The sequence below is a fragment of the Ranitomeya variabilis genome, chromosome 6, assembly GCF_051348905.1.
Source record: "Ranitomeya variabilis isolate aRanVar5 chromosome 6, aRanVar5.hap1, whole genome shotgun sequence".
In the NCBI taxonomy this organism is placed as follows: domain Eukaryota; kingdom Metazoa; phylum Chordata; class Amphibia; order Anura; family Dendrobatidae; genus Ranitomeya; species Ranitomeya variabilis.
This window is the reverse complement of record NC_135237.1, coordinates 45,040,688-45,062,735: the sequence shown is the minus strand read 5'-3', so window position 1 is coordinate 45,062,735 and position 22,048 is coordinate 45,040,688. Positions and strand designations below refer to the sequence as shown.

At 41.7% G+C, this 22,048-nt stretch overlaps 1 protein-coding gene across 5 annotated transcripts in view; it reads right to left on the bottom strand.

The window, feature by feature from the left end:
* ARMC3 (armadillo repeat containing 3) overlaps positions 1-22,048 on the bottom strand; it is a 137,108-nt gene that overhangs the window by 80,693 nt on the left and 34,367 nt on the right. For 3 of the 5 annotated variants that reach the window (XM_077268355.1, XM_077268357.1, XM_077268356.1), the window contains exons 6-11: positions 19,744-19,919; positions 18,972-19,166; positions 17,227-17,410; positions 5,115-5,267; positions 4,925-5,030; positions 4,688-4,789 (exon numbers count right to left, since the gene is read on the bottom strand). In XM_077268355.1, the coding sequence (XP_077124470.1) occupies positions 4,688-4,789; positions 4,925-5,030; positions 5,115-5,267; positions 17,227-17,410; positions 18,972-19,166; positions 19,744-19,919 (916 nt within the window). The remainder of the gene's footprint in view (positions 1-4,687; positions 4,790-4,924; positions 5,031-5,114; positions 5,268-17,226; positions 17,411-18,971; positions 19,167-19,743; positions 19,920-22,048) is intronic. The other 2 variants (XM_077268358.1, XM_077268359.1) reach the window with 1 other exon arrangement.

Here is a 22,048-nt window from a genome sequence, read left to right as displayed (position 1 = left end):
GACCGCAGTTCCTGAGCTTAACACAACACTAGAAGTAGCCGTGGGATGTTCCTGTCACTCCCTAGACACCTCGTCACAGCCGGAGGACTAACTACCCCTAAAGATAGAAACAGGAAAGCTATCTTGCCTCAGAGAAAATCCCCAAAGGATAGACAGCCCCCCACACATAATGACTGTGAGTGGAGAGGGAAATGACATACGCAGAATGAAACCAGGATGTAGCAAAGGAGGCCACTCTAGCTAGATAGATAGAACAGGACAGAATACTGTGTGGTCAGTATTAAAAACTAGAAAAATCCACCGCAGAGTTTACAAAAATCTCCACACCTGACTAAAGGTGTGGAGGGTAAATCTGCTTCCCAGAGCTTCCAGCTTAACTGAATAAATTCATACTGACAAGCTGGACTAGAAAAAACATAGAATGTGCTGAACGATTAAGTCCACAACAAGTGGACTGCAAAAGAACAAAGCAAGGACTTATCTTTGCTGAACTGGTCAGAATATCAGGGAAATCCAAGAAGAGATGTGAATCCAACCAGGAACCATTGAAAACTGGCACTGGCTGAATGATAGAGCCAGGCTATATAGCCGAGCCAGAATAGACAATCAGTGGAAGCAGCTGCTGACTGCTAAATCCAAGGAGCAGCCGTTCCACTTAAAACCACCGGAGGGAGCCCAAGAGCAGAACTCACAAAAGTGCCACTTACAACCACCGGAGGGAGCCCAAAAGCGGAATTCACAACAGAGATAGTCTAGTGCTGTAATCAGGTTTCTCTAGTAGCCTCAGAAAATGAATTGAGGTGAGGTGCGCATGGTCAACCTTCATTCTATTCTCAGAACCCTACTCTCAGGATCACTGGGGGTCCAAGTGACTGGACCCCAAGCAATTAGTAAGACATTCCTTATCCTTTGAGTAGGGGGATAACGTGAAATCTTGGTTCAACTCCTTTAAGCTATTCAGTAGAGCACTAATTTACAACATGGCAGAAACTTTATGTACAATACATTATATTGACTAAATTTGGCGCACAGGTACTAAGACTAGCCTTTTAATCACCAGGCTAAATTCAGAACATGACAAATTATCAATGTTAATTAATGTGCTACGCTGTAATATGGTGATTAATCACAAATGTCCATTATAATACTGAAATCTATCTGCAAAATGAGTTCCAGCTAATACTGTCCAAGAATTCAAATGAATCTCAGTTCTGTAATAATGTTCCTCGGATGATGGAGTGCTAGTAATTAAATCACCAGGTAAAGTGCTATTCGAGAGGCAATGTCTGCAATGAGGAGCGGGTGGAGGAAAAGTCAGAATCACAAGTGGTAAGTATAAGATGACTATGTATCTACACTGGAGAGCAGACCATAGTGGTCTCCAAACTTTGCCCCCTTTGGAGAATTTCATATGCTGAAAGGGAAGTACTCTATCGATTGAGAAAACTACAACTCCCAGCATTCTCTAACAGCCTGGAAGACCTCACAACTCGTAATAATAAAGGAGTTTGTAAAGGACAGATAGCTGTTGCCAAGACTACAACTCCCATTTTTGTGGTAGTAGTTAAAGGTATCCAAAAGCTGGAAACTTCTAGGCACAGATCGGCCTCCACCGCAGTACAATACATAGACAATACATTGCAGAGGACCTGCCAGCTGTCCCAATATATTCATTTAAAGAGATTTTCTGGGACCAGATCCCTATAACTAAAAGGTCAACTCTCCTCAGTGGAAACATTTTTATGTAATAGCGCCAATCTGGAGATATAAAAAGAGGTCATGTGACTCGCCAGCACTTTCTCCGACGCTCCGCTCCGTTCTTGCACTGGGCCCTGTTCTTTTGGGTAGTGCTTATATGTCACGTGCCGTTACTGCGAGGGGGAAGCAAGAGTTCAGGGAGCTCCTGCGCTAATCCACATCACTGTTCTAAGGGGGCCTGGCCAGAGGAGAAGACCACTCTGTACAGTAGTATAGTGGGCAGGGATGGAGACAGGGAGGACTGGTACATAGGAAACAGAGAGCTGTGAAGATCGGAAACAGCCATCGCAATGAATCAGGATCTTTATAGTCTTCTGCAGAAAATGAAAGAGACTGATGGAAACAGACTGGGCATGCATCAGCGGATTTGGGGTACTCAGAGTGAGCTCAGCAATGGTGAGCAAGATAACTGGACAGCTCGCTCGAGTGTGTACATTGGATGAGTGCTCCCCTATGTTTTATAGGGTAACATTCAGACCCATGCTATTCTATGGGACAGTGCTGATCAGTGTTTTTTTTCTCATGTTGGTTCAGCATGAGAAAGAAATTGGCGCATGTAGCGCACATTGGACGCCACTCACCTAGTCAAGTCTATGAGTGCGAGTAAATCATCGGAGTGCACTCGGATGGGAGCGGACTCACAGGATGGAGACGACGGAGACATTGTGTTCTCTATCTTCTCCTCCCCTGGATGACACTAAGCTGACACTCTGCTCAGAATTTGATCAGATTGTCATCTACATAATTGATCCGATTCTCTCGGAATCTATGGTCCTCTGACCGTAGCCTCAATCTTGCAAAACTGCAAAGCTCCTAGAGATGCCGAGGGTCTCAGTCACAATCTGCTTACAGGTGCCCCAAAAAACTCTATGCTCTATATAAAAAAAAAGTGTATTATAAGTAATACATGATCAATAAGGTCCTGTTACAGATCCGGCATCAGAGCTTCACGTTAGATCTCTACTGACTAGTGAGAACCTATAGACGGCAGTCACTAAGCTTTTTCAGTAACGGATTTCATGGAGAAAAGCGTAAGAAAGGACTACTCGAGGGTTAATGAAAATGTAAGATTGCCAGTAAGGTCAGAAATGTTCATGATGTCTGGGCTGTATGGTGTAAAGAACATCCACCAGTAGATGGCAGTAAAGCTCCAATTTATTTTAAAAAAATGTCCTCAAGATCACATCAATTTACTCACAAATCAAGTGAAATTCTTTATGACCGCTTTCCATTAACCCTTGTGTCACTAATTCAGAGCTGGCGGTATTTCTAACACATGTATATTAGATAATTCTTTTTAAAAAAAGTCATGTTTAGTAATAAAAAAAACTGTAATGCAAAATGCTGATTATGCCTGAAATTCCATCATGAAGGTCTGGCTGAGAGTAACTTGCGCAAGGCCACAACTTACACAATTTGTTCAGCAATTTGCATCCTTATTTTTAAGCTAAAAACAGGAGGTCAACAATGTACAATAGATTTCATCTTTAAAAATAAACAACAAACTGGTAAATAAACAGTTGTGCTCAGTTCACAAAATCTTTTTATACACAACTGACATTATACTTCTGGAAAGACAAAAAAATATGCAGGTGAATACTAGAGTTCTGTGGGGCAAACACATGCCAAAAGCATTACGTCTAGCAGAATGCCTCTCAAAGCAGCAGAACACCATAAAAAAGACAAAAACAAACATGACAATGGCAAATGTATCCAAATGTGAGCGTACATATGTTTCCATTGTATACTGTGTTTCAACCTGTCTTAAAAATAAAAAATTAAGTTACAAATAATACAGATGTACACGCTTTATACATAGACACATACACAAATATATATATATATATATATATATATATATATATATATATATATATATATATATATATATATATATATATATATATACACATATATACATATATACATACACACATTTTTTTCCAGTCCCTCTTTAAGAAAAAAGTGGAGCAAAGAAGAAATAGGTGCATTTAACATACATATATATTTTATTTTTAAGGTTTTACATCTGAAAAAGAAAAACTTTCAAGGCTGTATGAATCTAAAATGTCCCCGTTATTACATCCAGAAGAATTTCTGAAAATTGGTACAACGCATTTTTTTTTAACCTTTATGAACTTGATAATCTCGCATAGGTATTATATGCATTTTTTTTTACAATATATATATATGTTTATTTTCATTTTTTAATGGCACAAATTGTTTGTGCATAATTTGCTATATCAGTAAAAATATTAATTCAATATTTTACGCGCTTCATCTACCGAAAGCATTTGTTTTCATGGACCTATTTCAATGGGTATAATTTACAGACACACTTTATATTATATAATATATTATATTAAATTTTATAAGGTCTGATAATACAAAAGTCTTAATACGTGCAGCTTTAAGGTCAGATTTATTGGTTGGTAAAAATCTCATTTTTTTTGGTAGGTAATAGGAAAAAAAATGCATTTTCCTATGTACAAGGAAGATGTGTCAGTACTGGTGAAAAGGAAAATTAGTGCAATTACTATTAGCAACCAGATTCCACTTCTCTTATTTTAAGGGTGCATTGAAAAATAAAAGAAACTTGATTGCCTTCCATGGGCAAATATTACACTTTTCCTCTATTACTTATTGTAGTGTTTTTGACCCCATGTGTATAAATATATATACAACGTATAGTAAACACAGTGCATTTTTTATTATTAATTTCATATTTTGGAAATTGAAGTTTTCTTTTTTTTTTATTTATTGGAAATTATACATTTCCGTTGTGACCTTTTCATGATCCATTTTGTAAATGTCAAGACCCTGCTTAGTTCTTGCATAGTTTTGGTAAAATCTATAAGAAATACCCAATTCTGCATGAATCTCATTAAATATCACTTGCTTTCTAGGTTTCTCTTGGTCATAGTCCTACTTGTGTTTAGGCTTTCTTAGTCGTATCACGTAGGTTTTGCTCCTGTGAGAGGTGCGGAAGAGGTAGAATATGTGATTCTGGACCCAATGTGGAAGGCCAATCCTACCATCACACAGAACAAAAGGTCAAGCAAATGTCACAGATGTCAAGTGGAGAACAATTTTATATATTTTATGATCTGGCTTGAAATGCAATGAAAGTATCAGCATTTACTCTTAGGTTTAGGAGGATACGTACCCAGCATTATTAGGGCAGCCGGTGGTAAGATTTGCCAGAGCAAAGACGGCAGCTTCTCGGACTTCTTCATTGTCTTTGCTCAATAAATTAATTATTTGAAGAATTCCTGCAGAAAAACACAATATTATCAGCTGAGATTGCTCCAGCGCTCTATATGGCTAAATACACCATTCCCAGCTCTTGCTCTCACCATTCTTACTGAATACGTCCTTGCTGGCCACATTTGCACACAGCACAGAAATGGCTTGTAGAGCAGCCACCTTAACGCCATTATTATCTGATCCAAGCAGCTCCACCAGAGTTTTCTCTGCTTCTTCTTCATGGAAGAATTTTCTATTCTCAGCTGATATATATATATAAAACAGGTTATACAGAATACAAAGTAAACAATGTATTATCCGAAAATTACAATACTGCAAATGGTCACTGCATTTCAGACAACTTGATCTCATTTGATAATGTGAAAAATAGGCAATCTGTAAATTCCTTTACTTCTAAACAAGGTTAAAAAACCACTCCTAAGTGCCGATCGCTAGCTACAGTATGTCCCTGCTAACTTGCTGCCTGCTGCATATTGCAAACGGTAATTCACCTCTAACAGCAGAGACACAGTGTTGGATTACATAAAGCAGGGGCGGGTCACTGTCTCTACAGGAAGCGTGGGCGGGTCATTGTCTCTACAGGAAGCGTGGGCGGGTCATTGTCTCTACAGGAAGCGTGGGCGGGTCATTGTCTCTACAGGAAGCGTGGGCGGGTCATTGTCTCTACAGGAAGCGTGGGCGGGTCATTGTCTCTACAGGAAGCGGAGGTGGGTCATTGTCTCTACAAGAAGAGGGGGCAGGTCATTGTCTCTACAAGAAGAGGGGGCAGGTCATTGTCTCTACAGACAGCAGGGGCAGGTCATTGTCTCTACAAGAAGAGGGGGCAGGTCATTGTCTCTACAGACAGCAGGGGCAGGTCATTGTCTCTACAAGAAGAGGGGGCAGGTCATTGTCTCTACAGACAGCAGGAGCGGGTTATTGTCTCTACAGGTAGCAGGGGCAGGTCACTGTCTCTACAGGAAGCAGAGGCAGGTCATTGTCTCTACAGACAGCAGGGGCAGGTCACTGTCTCTACAGGAAGCCGGGGTGGGTCATTGTCTCTACAGGATCAGGATGTGGGGGCCAGACATTGTCTCTACAGGAAGCGGAGGTGGGTCATTGTCTCTACAAGAAGAGGAGGTGAGTAATTGTCTCTACAGGAAGCGTGGGCAGGTCATTGTCTTTACAAGAAGAGGAGGCAGGTCATTGTCTCTACAGACAGCAGGGGCAGGTCATTGTCTCTACAAGAGGGGGCAGGTCATTGTCTCTACAGGTAGCAGGGGCGGGTCATTGTCTCTACAGGAAGCCGGGGTGGGTAAATGTCTCTACAGGAAGTGGGGGCTGGTCATTGTCTCTACAGGAAGCGGAGGTGGGTCATTTTCTCTACAAGAAGAGGGGTGGGTCATTGTCTCTACAAGAAGAGGGGGCTGGTCATTGTCTCTACAGGAAGCCAGGGTGGGTCGTTGTCTCTATAGGAAACAGGGGCTAATCATTGTCTCTACAGGAAGCAAAGGAAGGTCATTGTCTCTTCAGGCAAAAGGGGGTGGGTCATTGTCTCTTCAGGCAAAAGGGGGTGGGTCATTGTCTCTACAGGCAGAAAGGGCGGGTCAGTGTCTCTACAGGAGCAGAGATGGGTCATTGTCTCTAAAGGAAGCGGGGGCGGGTTATTGTCTCTACAGGAAGCAAAGGCGAGTCATTGTCTCTACAGGAAGCAAAGGCAAGTCATTGTCTCTACAGGAAGCAGAGGTGGGTCTTGTCTCAACAGAAAGCAGAGGTGGGTCATTGTCTCGACAGGAAGCAGAGGTATGTCACTGTCTTGACAGGAAGTAAAGGTGGGTCATTGTCTCGACAGGAAGCGGGGATAGGTAATTTTCTCGATAGGAAGCAGAAGTGGGTCATTGTCTCTACAGGAAGTGGGGATGGCTCATTGTTTCTACATGGAGTGGGGGTGGGTTTTTGTCTCTACAGGAAGCAGAAGTGGGTCATTGTCTCTATAGGAATCAGGGGCGGGTATTAGACTCTATAGTAAGCAGTAGCAGGTTTTTGTATCTGTAGGAAGCAGGGGCAGATCTTTGTCTCTATAGGAAGCAGGGGCAGATTTTTGTCTCTACAGGAAGTAGGGGAGGGTCTTTGTATAGGAAGTAGGGGTTGGTTTTTGTCTCCACAGGAAGCAGGTGCAAGTCTTTGTCTCTATAGGAAGTTAGTGTGGGTCTTTGGCTCTATAGTAAGCAGAGGTGGGTATTTGTCTATACAGGAAGTGGTGGCAGGTATTTGTTTCTACAGGAAGCTGGGGCAGGTCTTTGTTCTTCTCTCCTGTCTGTCAAACTGCATGCAGGTATAACAGAGAGGCTGGTTTTAATTTCAGTGCAAAGCATTGGACAATGACTGTTTTATTGCATTTTTGGAACAAAAGACAGAATGTTCAAGCCCCTATGGTTCTGGCAAAAATTAAAGGAACAGAACAAAAACAGTTTTAAACTGTGCATCAATAAAATGCTTTGCTACAGGTTTTATGTGTAAGGATGGGGAAGCTCTATGTTTTCCGCAGCTTGCTTGTCTGCATCTCAGGTTTGCTGTGTAGACTGGGGCAGAGTTAGCAATCATATTGTTATCACTAGAAAGGGTGGAATTTAATGACAGCTCTATTGTACTGCTGGAGGCCAAGATAAGCAAGATAGCTATACTATACACAGAGATATGCACCTTTTTATTAATTTTTTTATGGTCTTTACAAAGGGGTGTGATTCACAGGATCCTCTTTAGGCTGCACTACATATTACCTTGTGAGCCACACCCCCTTGAAAAAAATATATTAAAAGTAGTATTAATTAAAATGACCTATGTAACCGAATGGCAAATTTAAAAATAAAAGAAAAAAACTGATTACTCAGGAGAAAAATGATAATAAAATAATAGCAAAATCTGGACACTTGACTCGGTGACAAGTCCTCTTAAACAAAACCTCAGTAAGCAAGAGGTTCAAATTAAAATGGAAAAACTTTCCCTCCCTTTTTTTAATATCTCGAAAAAATCCTTTAACAATTGTAGAGCAAGGCCTCTATAATAATGAAACACATAAAAAATCAACTCCCCATGACACCCCATTAAAATGTCTTTGCAAAAAGACAGACTGTAAAGCTTTAATAAAAGTGACCATATTTATACACTGTAAGATCTGATCTGCAGCAGAGCCTCACTGTAATAAAAGATGTCACAGGAACATATGTTATCTAATGGAGCGGAGTTTTAATTACACCGCCACGTTGTATTTTTCCAGATTGGTACATCTGCTAATTTATGTACAGTTACCATTGCAGGATGGATCATCCGTCTTGTTCATTATGTCACAGGAACGTGTGCAATGAGAAGCTTCTCTTGCACAGGGAACACTATGGGACCCTTACATGTCCTTAAACAAATATTGTCAAATGTTCAAAATCACATCTAGGTTTATGATTTTGATTTGTCAACATTTTCAAAATAATACATTCTTTGATCTACAAGGCCTCGATCTTCAGCTACAAACTCAGGTTCTGAAGTCTAAGTCCCCACAGGTCATTTTCTTGTTTGAATCAGGCATAGGACAGAATTGTGTGCAAGGAGATGGACATACTGCCCATGGACTGTGACATGTGTTAATGATGTTGTTAATGTTGTGTATTGCCCTATGGTAGGGAGAGTTAGAGTTAATGATTGGGATTAGCCCAGAGTGGGAGGGGAAAAAGTGAAGGGACAGAGACAGTTTCCTGTCAGGACATCAGATAGGGCCCAGTGTGCATTTGAAGCAGACCTAAGGCCTGAACAGCAAGCAGAGCCGAATGATGTGAGTGTTTCGAAGTGAGGGGAGACTGAGATGGTGGTTAGCATGAACAGGAGCAAAGAGAAAAGGAAAACAGACAGGAAAACGAAATGCTCAATAGGAGATGGGTCCTGGGACAGAATGCCTAGCAGTACAGCCCTGAGTTTATAACTCAGAGAGGTAAAGGGCCAAGACGAAACAGAGAACGTTGAAGAGAGTGCCCCAGGCGGGAGATTCAAGGCGTCAGTAGCAGAGAAGCTAAGTACCGGCCATATTGGCGACATAGTTCTCTTGAAAAGAAAGAAGACGTGGAAACCACGAGTTGAGAATAGGACTCTTGCTAACTGGACTGTAGTACTGAGCTGGGTGGTGGGGAAGTCTAGTGAAACACTGGAGATAGAGAACAAGTGAGTAATGAGAAAGCTATTGAGCCTGTGTGTTGAAAATGCTCCGTACTGTGAAGGAAACGTTCATAAAGTTGTGTACCCGCTATCTACTCTACATAATTCCCAACAGGTTATCGCTAAGTAACAAGCTTATTTTCGACTGGTGGCCTCCCTCATTGAAGTCTTCAACATATGGTCCTGGTCAACCAAAGTCATTGGTAACATGCAGCCTGCAAGGGCGTAATGTCCCCATAGCACAAGTCCACACATCCATCTAGGACCCCCACCTTCATGTAACGTGTCGGGGTGTAAGAGATGAGTACCTCGCCCACGGCTACCGCCATGCACCACCTTTCAATAGGACAGAACTGTGTGTAAATGGGGCTGTCTGACTGCTCATTTTAATATCTAAGAGAGCCCTTTTCTCTATCACAGCCGATTTAGAGGCTTCGGGTCCACCTGGGAACTAAAAGATCATTTCATGCGACAAATGCACGTTTTGCTCGATCAACAGCTGGTTTCGAATGCAAGAGTAGCATGAAATGAGCAATTCTAGGAATGTTCACACATGATAATCTTGAAGTAAATGGATCCTAAAGCTGCACTAACACTGCAAGATGCTCGTGAACGAGGGTTCTTAAAATCGCTTGTTTCAAGGTTATTTTGTAATATAAACATGCTGCCGATCACCCGAGTAAAACTCTTGTTAATTAAGTGAAATGATCTTTTGTGCATCGCTAAAGATCTTCATCATTTTTTCAATGACATCCACCTCCGTCAGTCATTACATCCCTACATAGCTAGTCAGGGACGCATGGCCCTTTCTTACATATATGACTGATTATGGGATACGTTCACTTTTTCAACCATTTTTACTGATCACTTTGGGTGCCTACACAAAATGTGCAGGACAATAGCACAACTCGGCTCCTCACTAAAAGCTTTAGGTCTAAAATCAGAACAGCCTCCCTCTCCTCTGGTAATCAAGCAGAGGAGGGCGGCAAAACAAAAGAGGAGCCATGGACTGTACTTTCATTATTACGCCCCCCGATGCACTCGCAGGCTACTCTGCATATTGATTAACAGCAAATAAATTACTGCTGACATGTGCCCTTTAATTCTAATATATCTAAAACATTTTATAATTGGAGATAATGGGAAAAAATTGTAATTGATTTGTTTTAGAAAAGAAAATCTGCATCTTGATTTCTCGCAGCCCCTTCCTTACTAAGCTACATGTCACATTTTAGGGCTTCATAAGGGAATGTAAGAAGTAAATAAAATTCCATTTAGGAAAATGACATTTACATTTACCCGCAGATCAATGGTGTCATCCAATTAGCGTGATAATCGTGCTGGGGAAGTTCTGATACCATGCCGTGCTCACCAGGCTGCCATAAACCCCCTGAGCTGCACCACGGGGAGTGAGGGCTCATTAACAAGCAATGGATATAATTAAAAAGGCAAGAGTCACACAAAACGTACAAACAGATTTGATTTCAACATTCAGTAAAAAAATATATTATTGAAGGGAATGGTCAATATGCTCATTTAAAATGCCACCTATGTATTAAAGAATCAGTGTTTCACAGGGATGTGCCAGGGTGACACACTGTATAGACTGCAATATATTCGGCGGCTCCCGTGTTTTGCTTATTCATGCTCACATAGCACCAACATTAGAGCCAATTAATCAGAGGGCAGCGTGACTCGGCGACTCTGATGAGCGGTAATGTTAATGATGTCACTGCTCTTCAGAGCCGCCGGATCTAGCGGAGTTCATTTTGAACCAGGAGTGGCTGCTGCTAAAGCCTATGGAGCCCCAGAACGAGCCTCTATAGGCTAGGTACGACGGACTTGGGGAACATCTTGGGAAGAGCTGGACTATGTCGGACCTGCGTGGGACTTTTTAAATAAATGAGGGACAATGTCTTGTTTCTGTTTTTCTCTTTTTATGTTTTTTTCAGGTATTCATTTGTGGACTACGTCGGATTCTCTGGACTAAGTCGGACCTGCATGGGTTTTATCTTTTAATAAATTGGTGAACCAGGGAAAGTATTGGTGAGTGTTTTTTTAAATAAAGTATGTTTGTGTTTTTTTTTACTTTTTATTACTGGGTTAGTAATGGAGGTGTCTCATAGACACCTCTCCATTACTAACACCAAGGCTTGATGTCAGCTGTGTTCTTGGACAATTCACAGCTGACATCAACCCCAAGCTCCATTAGCCAGCTGACCAACGCACTAGGGCTATCGAGAAGAGCCGAGGCTAAGCACCAGAATTGGCGAATCTCATGTTAATGCTCAACTTCTGGGGAGGCTGTGGGCTGCTATTTACAGGTTGTGAAGAGCCCAATATCCATTCCGTGGACCTTCCCAGCCTAATAATATCAGTTCATAGCTGTCTGCTTTACCTTTTCTGGTTTCCTAAATTAAGAGGGAACGCACATTATTTTTTTCTCATTTATTTATTTATTTATTTATTAGGTTAAACAAGCCTAAAAAATGTACTCTAAACTCCAAATGAAATGCACTAAGAGGTGAAATTTTAGAACATGTAGTGGGGTTGTGAAATTACAGATATGCAGGATATCTATCTATTCTATCTATTGCTATATAACTATTATATATTTAATATCTCTCTATCATCTATCTATATCTTTATATAAGATTTGCTTTATTACTTTTGTAAACTAGCTTTAAGTTACGTAGAGAATTATACTATGTAAAAGATTATGTTTGCAAACGGCTGCTAGGAGAGCAAATAATCTAAAATCCTTGTGTATTTTCCACAATTATTCATGTCTTTTTACGCGCATTTATTTTGTTGCGGAAGCACAAAAAAAAACCACAACTAAACAATGCCATGCTAGCGGCTTAACCTGCGGATTTAGGATCCCCATTGAGATAAATGGGTAAATGGTGCTTTTTCACAACAGAAATGGAGATGCTCGGGATTAAAAAAAAAAAAAGAAAACAACAAACACCAAATTTCCATGTGGATTCCACACCGAAAAAAAATGCAGATTATGGATGAGATTAAGGTAAAATTAATTCATTTCATGGGTACAGTTACCGTATATCCTGCTGATTTTACATATGTAAATTCAGCATGAAAAATAAACATCAAATATGTGGCGGTGGAATCTAGCCATGTATGACAATCCAAGTACGGACTGGCTATGGGTTAGCAGTCCAGGGACCAGTCAGTGCATTCCGGTCCGTACGCAGATCGTGATACGTGGATGTCTGAATGAAACTTTACGGTATGTACGCAATGAAATTTTGAGGAGTTTTAGGAATAGATACTGAAGTGCCCACAGTGTCTTTTTCAGGCGGATTCCACTGTTCAATCTGCCTGAAAAACCTGTAAAACAATCAGAAAAATGAACATAAGCATTTTTATGTAAAAGCAACTTGCTGCTCATATGTTCAGGCTTTTGAAAGTGCTTTAACCACTTTAGGATTCTAAAAAGGCCACGCGGTTAAAAGAAGTAAAAGTAGCATTATTGTGGAGGGTTTTACGATGGTTTTTATTAAGTTTTTTTTAATGTTGTTTTATGGTTGTTGTTTTTATTCACTCCTTTGAATAATTAAAGGGAACCTGTCACCCCGTTTTTTGAAGATGAGCTAAAAATAGCGTTAAATAGGGGCAGAGCTGGGCGTTACATTAGTGTCTTTTGTGTGCCTTTATTACCCACCTATGCTGCTGAAATCTATGCTCCCCCAGATCAGGCTCATCATTACGTTGGTGGCGTAGTGGTTTGCGCATGTCCAACAGAGAATATCCACTGTCCAGGAGATGAAAAAGAGCGCGATCTGCGCTATTCAGCCGTTTACCGTGCGCAGATGGAGATCGCGGCGGCCATTTTCCTGAAGCCCCGGGCAGCAGAGCGCTCCATCTGTGCATGCGCGGCCACAGAAAGATGGCCGCGCCCACCAGTAAACGGCTGAATAGCGCAGATCGCGCTCTTTTTCATCTCCTGGGCAGTGGATATTCTCTGTTGGACATGCGCACACCACTACGCCACCAACGTAATGATGAGCCTGATCTGGGGGAGAAACAGCGCTGTCACCACGCCCATAGGACCAGACCAGCGTGAGTGACAGCAGAAAACGGCGACTTTACAAAGGTATTTCAGCAGCATAGGTGGGTAATAAAGGCACACAAAGACACTAATGTAATGCCCAGCTCTGCCCCTATTTAACGCTATTTTTAGCTCATCTTCAAAAAACGGGGTGACAGGTTCCCTTTAAGAAACTTCGAGCATTTTTTAAAAGCAAAAATAGTATCAAAACACTCTTAAAATTATCTGCATGTTTTGCAAGCTTTCCCATTGACTTGTATTGTAAAGTTCAGGGCGTCTTCCGTGCAGAAAAAATGGTTTGGTCACGGCCTTGCAATTTTAGAAACTTGAAGTGGTTTTAAAGACGTTCAAAAGCATGAACATATGAGCAGCAAGTTGTGTGTACATAGTTTTTTTTATCCAAAATCCCTTAAAAACACTCAGTGTGCACATACCATTACAAAAATACTGCAGACTGATGGCAGATTTTGGCCACGTTCACACTATCAGTATTTGGTCAGTATTTTAGATCAGTATTTGTAAGCCAAAACCAGGAGTGGAACAATCAGAGGAAAAGTATAATAGAAACATATGCACCACTTCTGTATTTATCACCCACTCCTGGTTTTGGCTTATAAATACTGATGTATAATACTGATGAAATACTGATCATGTGAACGTGGCCAAACACTGCTGGTCAATTTTTGCAGCAGATTATTTTCAGAGCATGTGAATAAGCCTACTTTCCCAGTATTAGCTTTTGATGAGTTTTTGATGTTGCATATTTTCTGTACCCATTAAGTAAAATAAGTTACTCGCATTTTTTCGAAAATACAAAGCATGAAAACATATCACTAAAAGCTCATCATGGAATCGTAGCCTCGGGCTATAGGCAAACAGTTTGAGGCATTCAAAAACAACTTGATTTTAAACCAGACAGCGCTGCCGTAATGTCGCTAATTTGGAGGAGTTTTTCCTTTTCTTGAAGTTTTTATTGCAGCCTTTGATTGGAGAGTACTTTGTTTTGGAACGATTTCCATCAGGACCTTTTTTTAAAAAAAGTCACAAGCAGCCTTTTTGTCCAACAAGAGCTTTTCAAAAACCTGAAAAAAATGTTAATGAACTCCTCAAATGAACAGCAAAAAGGATTACAGGGGTTCGTAGGATTATTATTTTTTCTTTACTATGGGCCTAAAACCTAACAGGCTGGTAAGTGCTAACAGTGGCTACTACCTGCCTGTTCTACCCAGTAACGGCACAGATTGGTAACGACCGCTCCTGCCGGTGACTCAGCTGCTCCACATTAAGGGTATGTGCACACGTTGCGGATTTGGCTGCGGATCCGCAGATTTCCAGGCGATGTACAGTACCATGTAAACCTATGGAAAACCAAATCCGCTGTGCGCATGCTGTGGAAAATTCAGCGCGGAAAAGCAGCGGATTATTTTCCTCAGCATGTCAATTCTTTGTGCGGATTCCACAGCATTTTACACCTATTCCATTATAAGAATCCACAGGTGTAAAAACGCAGGTGAAATCCACACAAAATCTGCACTAAATCCGCAGAAAACCCGCAGGTATAACACAGGTCATTTTACCTGCGGATTCTGCGGAATCCGCGCGGAAAAATCCGCAATGGAATCCGCAACATGTGCCCATACCCTAACACAGCAACTCTTCTTCTTCCAGACTAATCTGTCAAAGGGCATGATTGCCGATGTCATTCAGATTGACAGTTGGCTCCCCGCAGTTAGGCAGCAGGGAGCACAGCTGTCAAACAGCATGACTTCAGCAGTCGCTCCCTGTCAACAGAGCAGAGACAAGCCGCTGCTCTCTCAATGTGATGTCACCGGAAGCCTCTGAATTCCCAACAGAAGTGGTCTGTGACCGCTCTGTGCCAGCAGAGATCGGCGTCGGGCACAACAGGCAGGTTATTGGCAACTACTTGGATCGCCCCGTCAGGGCAGCGGGGTACTCGGTACTGGGTCCTTCGGTTCTCGGCAGTGATGTCACGGTGGCTGACCCGGTCCGTGGCCCTAGGGGACGTCCGTTGATAAATGGGGAAAGGTTTTTAAAGGGATAATGTTCGTGACGCCACCTGTGGTATTCGGTCAGGGTGACCGACGCTGCTTAGGGGTCCGCTGGGGTGATGTAATGGCAGCTAGATGGTATACCTTCCCACAGGTGAAGTGTATCCCCAGGGCTTCCCAGAATGTAGATGGTGGATGGTGTGAGGCGCAGTGAATAACGAGGACACAAGGTTGCAGTCTCTTTACCTTTATGAAGGCTTCAGCATCCACAGTCCAGGGTACCAGACCACAGGGTAGGCAGAGTCCGGCTGGTTTGGAGGCAAATCCAGAGTCCCCTTACCAGTTGGAAATCAGTAGCCTTCCTTTGGGCTGCAGTACTGTAGTCCCTTACTGCTAAGCTTCTCATAAGGTCCCACAACTGTTGTAGATGTTATGTCTCTCTCTGTCCCCCAGATAGGATAGGACAAACCCATATGACTGGGTGGCTTGAGGCAGTTTATAGGGACTCTAGCATGCCCCAGCCTCTGGGAGTTGCCACTGTGCCTCCTGGGTGTAGGTGCGGACAGGTACCGTGGAAATAGCTGTCCTGCCGGTCTCTGAAGTAAAGCGTAGAGATCCTTACTCCCTCGGTATTACGGCCACCGAATTTCTGCGCCTCAGAAGGAAGCAGCCTGCTCATGGCTGATCTCCCTCTGATATATCCTCTCCTTTGCTTTGCTTTCCTTCACGCTTGCTGCAATATGTGCTGCTTTCTATCCGTCTGTTTCCTAGGAGCTGCAGCACATCAGGCCACAGGGCTCCTATGCTTCCTCTCCCTCTGTCTTCCTGACAGGAACTGAACTCTTTCCCTCCAGATCAGGCTGTTCTTATAGGGGAGTTCACCTTAAACAGGCTTAGAGCTCCCCTTTCTGGTCTGGAGTGTGAACATGTTGTATGCATTGTGTTACCTGACAAAGAGTTCTCCTTCACTGCCTCCAAACGTAGCATCACTCTCCTTGAGAGGAAAGAAATACCACTGCGACGACCAGGACCCTGGGGCGCCGCAAACTCACCTGTTAGTTCTAAGGCCCATAATAAAGAAAATTAAACACTCCTGGATAAACCCTTTAACACTGAAATTAATAGGAAGAGATTTGAGCTTTTCTTTAGGCAACTTGTGGCTTTTTTTTTAAATTAATTTGCCCCCAAATTTTTTTTAAAAACTCAGTGTACACATAGCCTTAAACGTCTTGAAATCTGCTCCACATTGCTGAAAGGCCTCTCTCTAGAGGTATATATTTCTACGACATTGAACTGTGCTACCTCTATAAAAGATTTACAGGATTTAAAGGGGTATTCCCTTCTCCAATATCCTATTCCACTAAGTAGTAGGTGTAATAATAATAATAATAATAATAATAATATTAGAAAATACTTCCAATTAGAAATGTAGTATAGTTTTTCTGATTCACGGTTTCGCTTACCGCATCAGAAGGGCATTGTAGGACCTTAGGTATCTATGGTTATGACCAATGAAATAGTGACAGCTAGTTGCTAGTGGTCGTAACCAAGGATACCTAAGGTCGTGCAATGCCTGCACATGAGAAAAGAGACATAGCGAATCAGAAAAACTATACTACATTTCTAATTGGAGGTATTTGCTAATATTATTATTACATATTGAGATAGGATCTTGGAGATGGGAATACCCTTTTAATGGACGGTGTGCTCTCTTTCTCGCTCACTTTATGCATATAGGTATGTATATATCTAGAATATTTCTATTTCCTATTGAAGCGAACTCAACTGCTCTAGTATTATGTAAAATAAAAAAGTCGTGCTGTCAAAACATTGACATTAATAAGAAGCAGCATATGAAAAGAAGCCGCTCTGATGGGAGACTATCCAAATCCATTATTCTGAATTCCACTGAATTGGAATCCATCGGTGAATGTCACATACCATTGTTAGCTGACTTGGCAATGGCCTTGGCGGCATTTCTCTGCACGTCAGGCAAGGGAGATGTCTCTGCAAAGGTCAGTATCTTCTTCAGTCCTCCCGACTGCTGGAGAAGTTGGACGGTCTCTCCATCCTCAAGGCAGTTCGCAAAGATCAAAAGCGCCTCCACGTGTAGGTCGTTAAGCTCCTGATAACAGAGACTGAGCTCGTAAGTGGTCAGAAGGCTTCACCCCTATGTGCAAAGGTCCATAACTTTATCGTAAGCTACATATTTATAAATACTCTCATATCCAGTATATAACCTCTATGATAAGTATTCGTGGCCAAGCACAGGAATTCACCCCATATGGATCATTTTACTACATGGCTGAAATCCCAAATCTTAAAGAGGTATTCCCTTCTCAAACATATATGGCATGTCCACAGGAAATGCAATACTTTTCTAATAAATGTAAGACTCACGACTATAGTGCTGCAACCAATCAGTTTGCTCAGCGGCTCTGTCTGAGTAGACAGCACAAGCTGCTGAGCTCATTGATTGGCTGCAGCACTATAGTCGTGAGTCATTTTTACAAGCCATAAAAAATGTGTTCAGTATATAACAATATTTGTTAAAGAATGGTAAAAAAGTGTTAAATGTATTTCAGAGGTCCTGTATGTTAAAAAATAAATGGGAAGAACAGACATTTATATTATTTATTTTTTCCATCAATATAATATATTATTCTGATATAAGAATAAAAAAAAGATAATACAGTGACATGAAAATGAAGCTACATGAATCACGAAAAAAAGACACAAGAATGACTTGAATATCCGAACAAGAACACATTTTACAGCATGTATCAGACAGAAGCTGCAGCTTTTCAGAGAAAAGAATAATGTATTAGCCGCCAGGGACTGAGCCGCGCTGTACAGGACAGGAAGGTCCGCGGCGGCTTCTCTCAGCTGTCCTGGATTGACAGGTCTCTAGCTGTATGTGCATGTAAGCAGAGACCTACATGGATTAGGCAGCATGTATCAGCTGTTAGGTTCCCTTTAAAGCCCATGTCCAAAAAATACTGAAATGTGGCTAATTAGGAACGGGTGTAAATGACTCGGTCTTGAACTGGTTAAAGAAGTATTTCTATGTGAAGCATTTATGTTATATTCATAAGATGTGCCAAAAACAATTGAAGAAGGATAGAGCAAAAGCCCAAATGTTTCTCCTTGTGGAGCGTGACAAGCCAAGCCTGGCTTGTCAGAGTGAGAACACTTATAAGCCATGCATGCTCCTCTGGAAAATTAAATATGCCAATTGTCTTTTCAGATAGGAAGAAGACTAGAACTCTAGCACCACCTATTGGAAGTAGCAATGCTTAAAATCACTATCGACCCTTTAACGAGCCTTGCAATGTGACTTAAAAACCAAACCTGAATCTCAATCTGCAGACGCAGTGTTTCGGGATGTTGCCCCTCATCAGTGCAAAGTATAAGATCTTATTTGGCTAGGTGAGAGGCTCTAGATTGAGGCTGAAGGGGTAATGTTTCTCCTTGTGGAGAGTGCCAAGCCAAGTCTGGTATGTCAGAGTAAGGAGACTTATAAGCCATGCATGCGTCTCTGGGAAATTAAATATGAAAATTGTCACTTTTGAGAGGAAAAGGACTAGAACTCTAGCACCACCTATTAGAGGAGTTATAAAAAGAAACAAGCAAGCAGTCCATTGTAGTGTGCTGGCTGGACGCTCAAGATCCGTGCAGAAGCTTACCTTTACTTCCAGGATTTTTAGAAGATGGTCCAAAGCTTGACTTTCGTTTAGAGCTTGTCTGCAATCGGCTTCACTGCTGAGACTCCCCAGAGCCTTCAGAGACAGCTGCTGAATAACTGGATAGTCGGACTTAAGTAATTCCAGCAATGGTGGGATAGCGTTCTGCTCACAAACTGCGCTGCAACTTTGGAAGTCCTGCATGGCAAGTACCAGCGTCATTTATGTATTTTAGTATTTTATAAACAAGGCCCAGAAAGATAAACAATGCACCAGAAGGGAGCGCTGTCGATGACATTACGACCCCTCTTACCTCTCGAGTAGAGATGAGCGAATTTGTTTGGATTCGGTTCGATCCGATCGGACTCGAATATTGATTTTGCAATATTTGTCGAACGCATCCGAACGTCATTAGAGTCAAAGGGAGTAAAAATTGCCAAATTTGTTCGGAACCGATCATAAGACACACATTCGGCACGAATAGTTTTCGAATATGGCCTGAATATGTCAAAATCAGATTCGAGGCCAAACTCTGTACAAATTGGCTCATCTCTACTCCCAAGATGAATGCACGATTGGCAGGTACTGTGCACTGCTCCTATTCTAATGTGCAGGACACAAACACAATAATCCTTTCCCTTGCACCCAATTTTGGTTCTTGTGCATTTATTTTTTCCGTGAAAGAAAAGTGATTCCACCATTGTTGGAGTTCCAAATCGATCACCTTCTGCATACAGGCATTTTTCTTTTGGAACAACCCTCTAAACGTCATTACCTGTGCCAGCAGATATATGCATTCCACACAATTCTTCTGCACGTCGGGGTCCGGGCTGCTTAACAATCGGATGAGATGTTCCAACCCATTGAGTTCTAATATCTTTGCCTTACTTGTGTATTCATTAGCCATGTATGCAAGACACAGACTGGCAAATTCATGGACCACCACTTCCTCTGCAAGAGAACAAAACATAAAGATAATTGTGCTTTCTATTAAATTATAACTTACGGTATATGGAATATTATATAGAACTTCACTTACAAAACAAAGACATTTTATGCTCAGAAAGAATCCGTGCCGACAGTGGTCTTAATTGTCATAGGGGGCTCATTATGTACAGATACACCCTTTACACCAATTAGCACGTTCTATGCCAGATGCCTGGAGGAGATGAAAGTAGTAAATGGGGAAACATGGCGTCTGCTATATAAATTGCAGCTAGCAGTCACAGAGCTTCCAGGACATGGCAGGAGCACAAACAGCCCCAAGGGGGCAGCTACTTTGGAAAGTAAGAGCATTACTACCTACATAAAATGTCATTATTGCTCTCCAGCCAATAGATTTTGATCAGAGAACCTTATGAACCCTATAAAGCTATGCATCCTACCATGATTATGTGTAGCTAAGTTTCTAGCTCATTATATTCAGGCATCAGACGATCCAGAAGAGTTGAAACCGGAGGACGAACCAGAAACTGCTGGAGGAAAATGCACCCTCATTGATATCGGAATTAAAATATAGTGTAAAAGGTTATCCCCCAAAATATCAAAGTCATCCTTATACATAATATAAGGATAAAGTGATCACTGGAGGTCTGACCGCTGTGACCCCCATCGATTCAGACTACCCCCAAGAACGCATCTTCACTGCGTTCAATGTCTATGAGGATGCCGGAGATACCAGCGCTCGGCTATTTCCGGCAGTCCCATGCGCACCGCTGTTCTATTTAATAAAGCGGATCTTTAGGGGCCCCAAGGGTTGGACTCTTAGCGGTTAGTAGGCTATTATCTACATACAGGATAACTTTATATTTTAGGAATAACCACTAAATTTATGAAACATAACTATAACACCATTTCTTTTTTTCTTTTTTTTAAGGGTTGGACCGATCTATAAATTGACCCATAATCTTTACCCTTTGAAAGGGCCTCAATTGCCCCGTTTATATGAGTCCAGGGATAGGGTTGCAATTCAATATTGGAGTGAGACGGGGCCGGTCATAGAAAAACCGATATTTCATTTACCTTGAAGACTATACACACAGGGTGTCCTCTCTCCATTTTAAACCAGTGCAATCAATATATTAAATTATTTAACGGCCAATACATGTATGGCGTTCTCAGTTACCACTATGTCTATGGTGTAATAAGCATACTGTCACGTAATTATCGTGAGAGAGAGGAGCCAGAAGACTGCAGCGCCTGATTGCTCCTACTTCTGCGCTGAAAAGAAGCACTTTGGCTGACACATGGCTGTAAGGATAGTAGTTTGGTGGTTATATGAGAAGGCGTTTGGTGGGTTTATTTGTGACTGTTGCTTGGTTTAGTAAGTGTAATAATTCCCTTTCCTTCTCCTCATTTGGTTAGTCCCCTGTCCTCCACACCCCGGTGTTTACCTCTGTTATATGTGAGTGTATATTTGAATGACTGGTATTTTCCATTTCCCCTGTTCGTGTTACCTTGTTCGTCTGGTTGGTGTACTACGGTGCACAACTACTCCCCTCTTCCCTGGGTGGGCAAAGAGTACATATGGATAGCGGATCCAGGAGAAAAGGCAAGGTACGTGGCCCTGGCATCTTCACCTTCAGAAGTAACCCAGGGAATGAGGCAAGTTAGGGCGCCCCCTAGAGTTAGAGACAGGGAAGGAGCTCCTGGTCTTGGGTTACTCAACAACAGAGTCGTGACATATACGCTGTTTTATGAAGCATTATGCATGTAATTATTTTTGTGATCATTCTGGCAATAATTTGGGGAGGGACTGCATAGGTGTCACTAATTTCAGGGGCACTGGATGGAACTATTTTTGGGAAATCATCTATATGGTACTGAAGTATATGGCGGCATTATTTATATATTTAAATCATGATTAAAAAAGAATTGTTGGTGAATATATGAATACTGACGTTTTAGATGCCATTTTACTTTGAGGTAAGCTGCAGTAAGATGAATCAATCTAATCTACTAAAAGGTGCAAACTTCTTGTTAAATTTGGAGCTTCTCTGGCCATCTGTGAGCCTTGACATGAAATCTAATTCAGGCATTGGCTGGCTTAGATTTGCGTTACTATTCCATTGTGAACTACA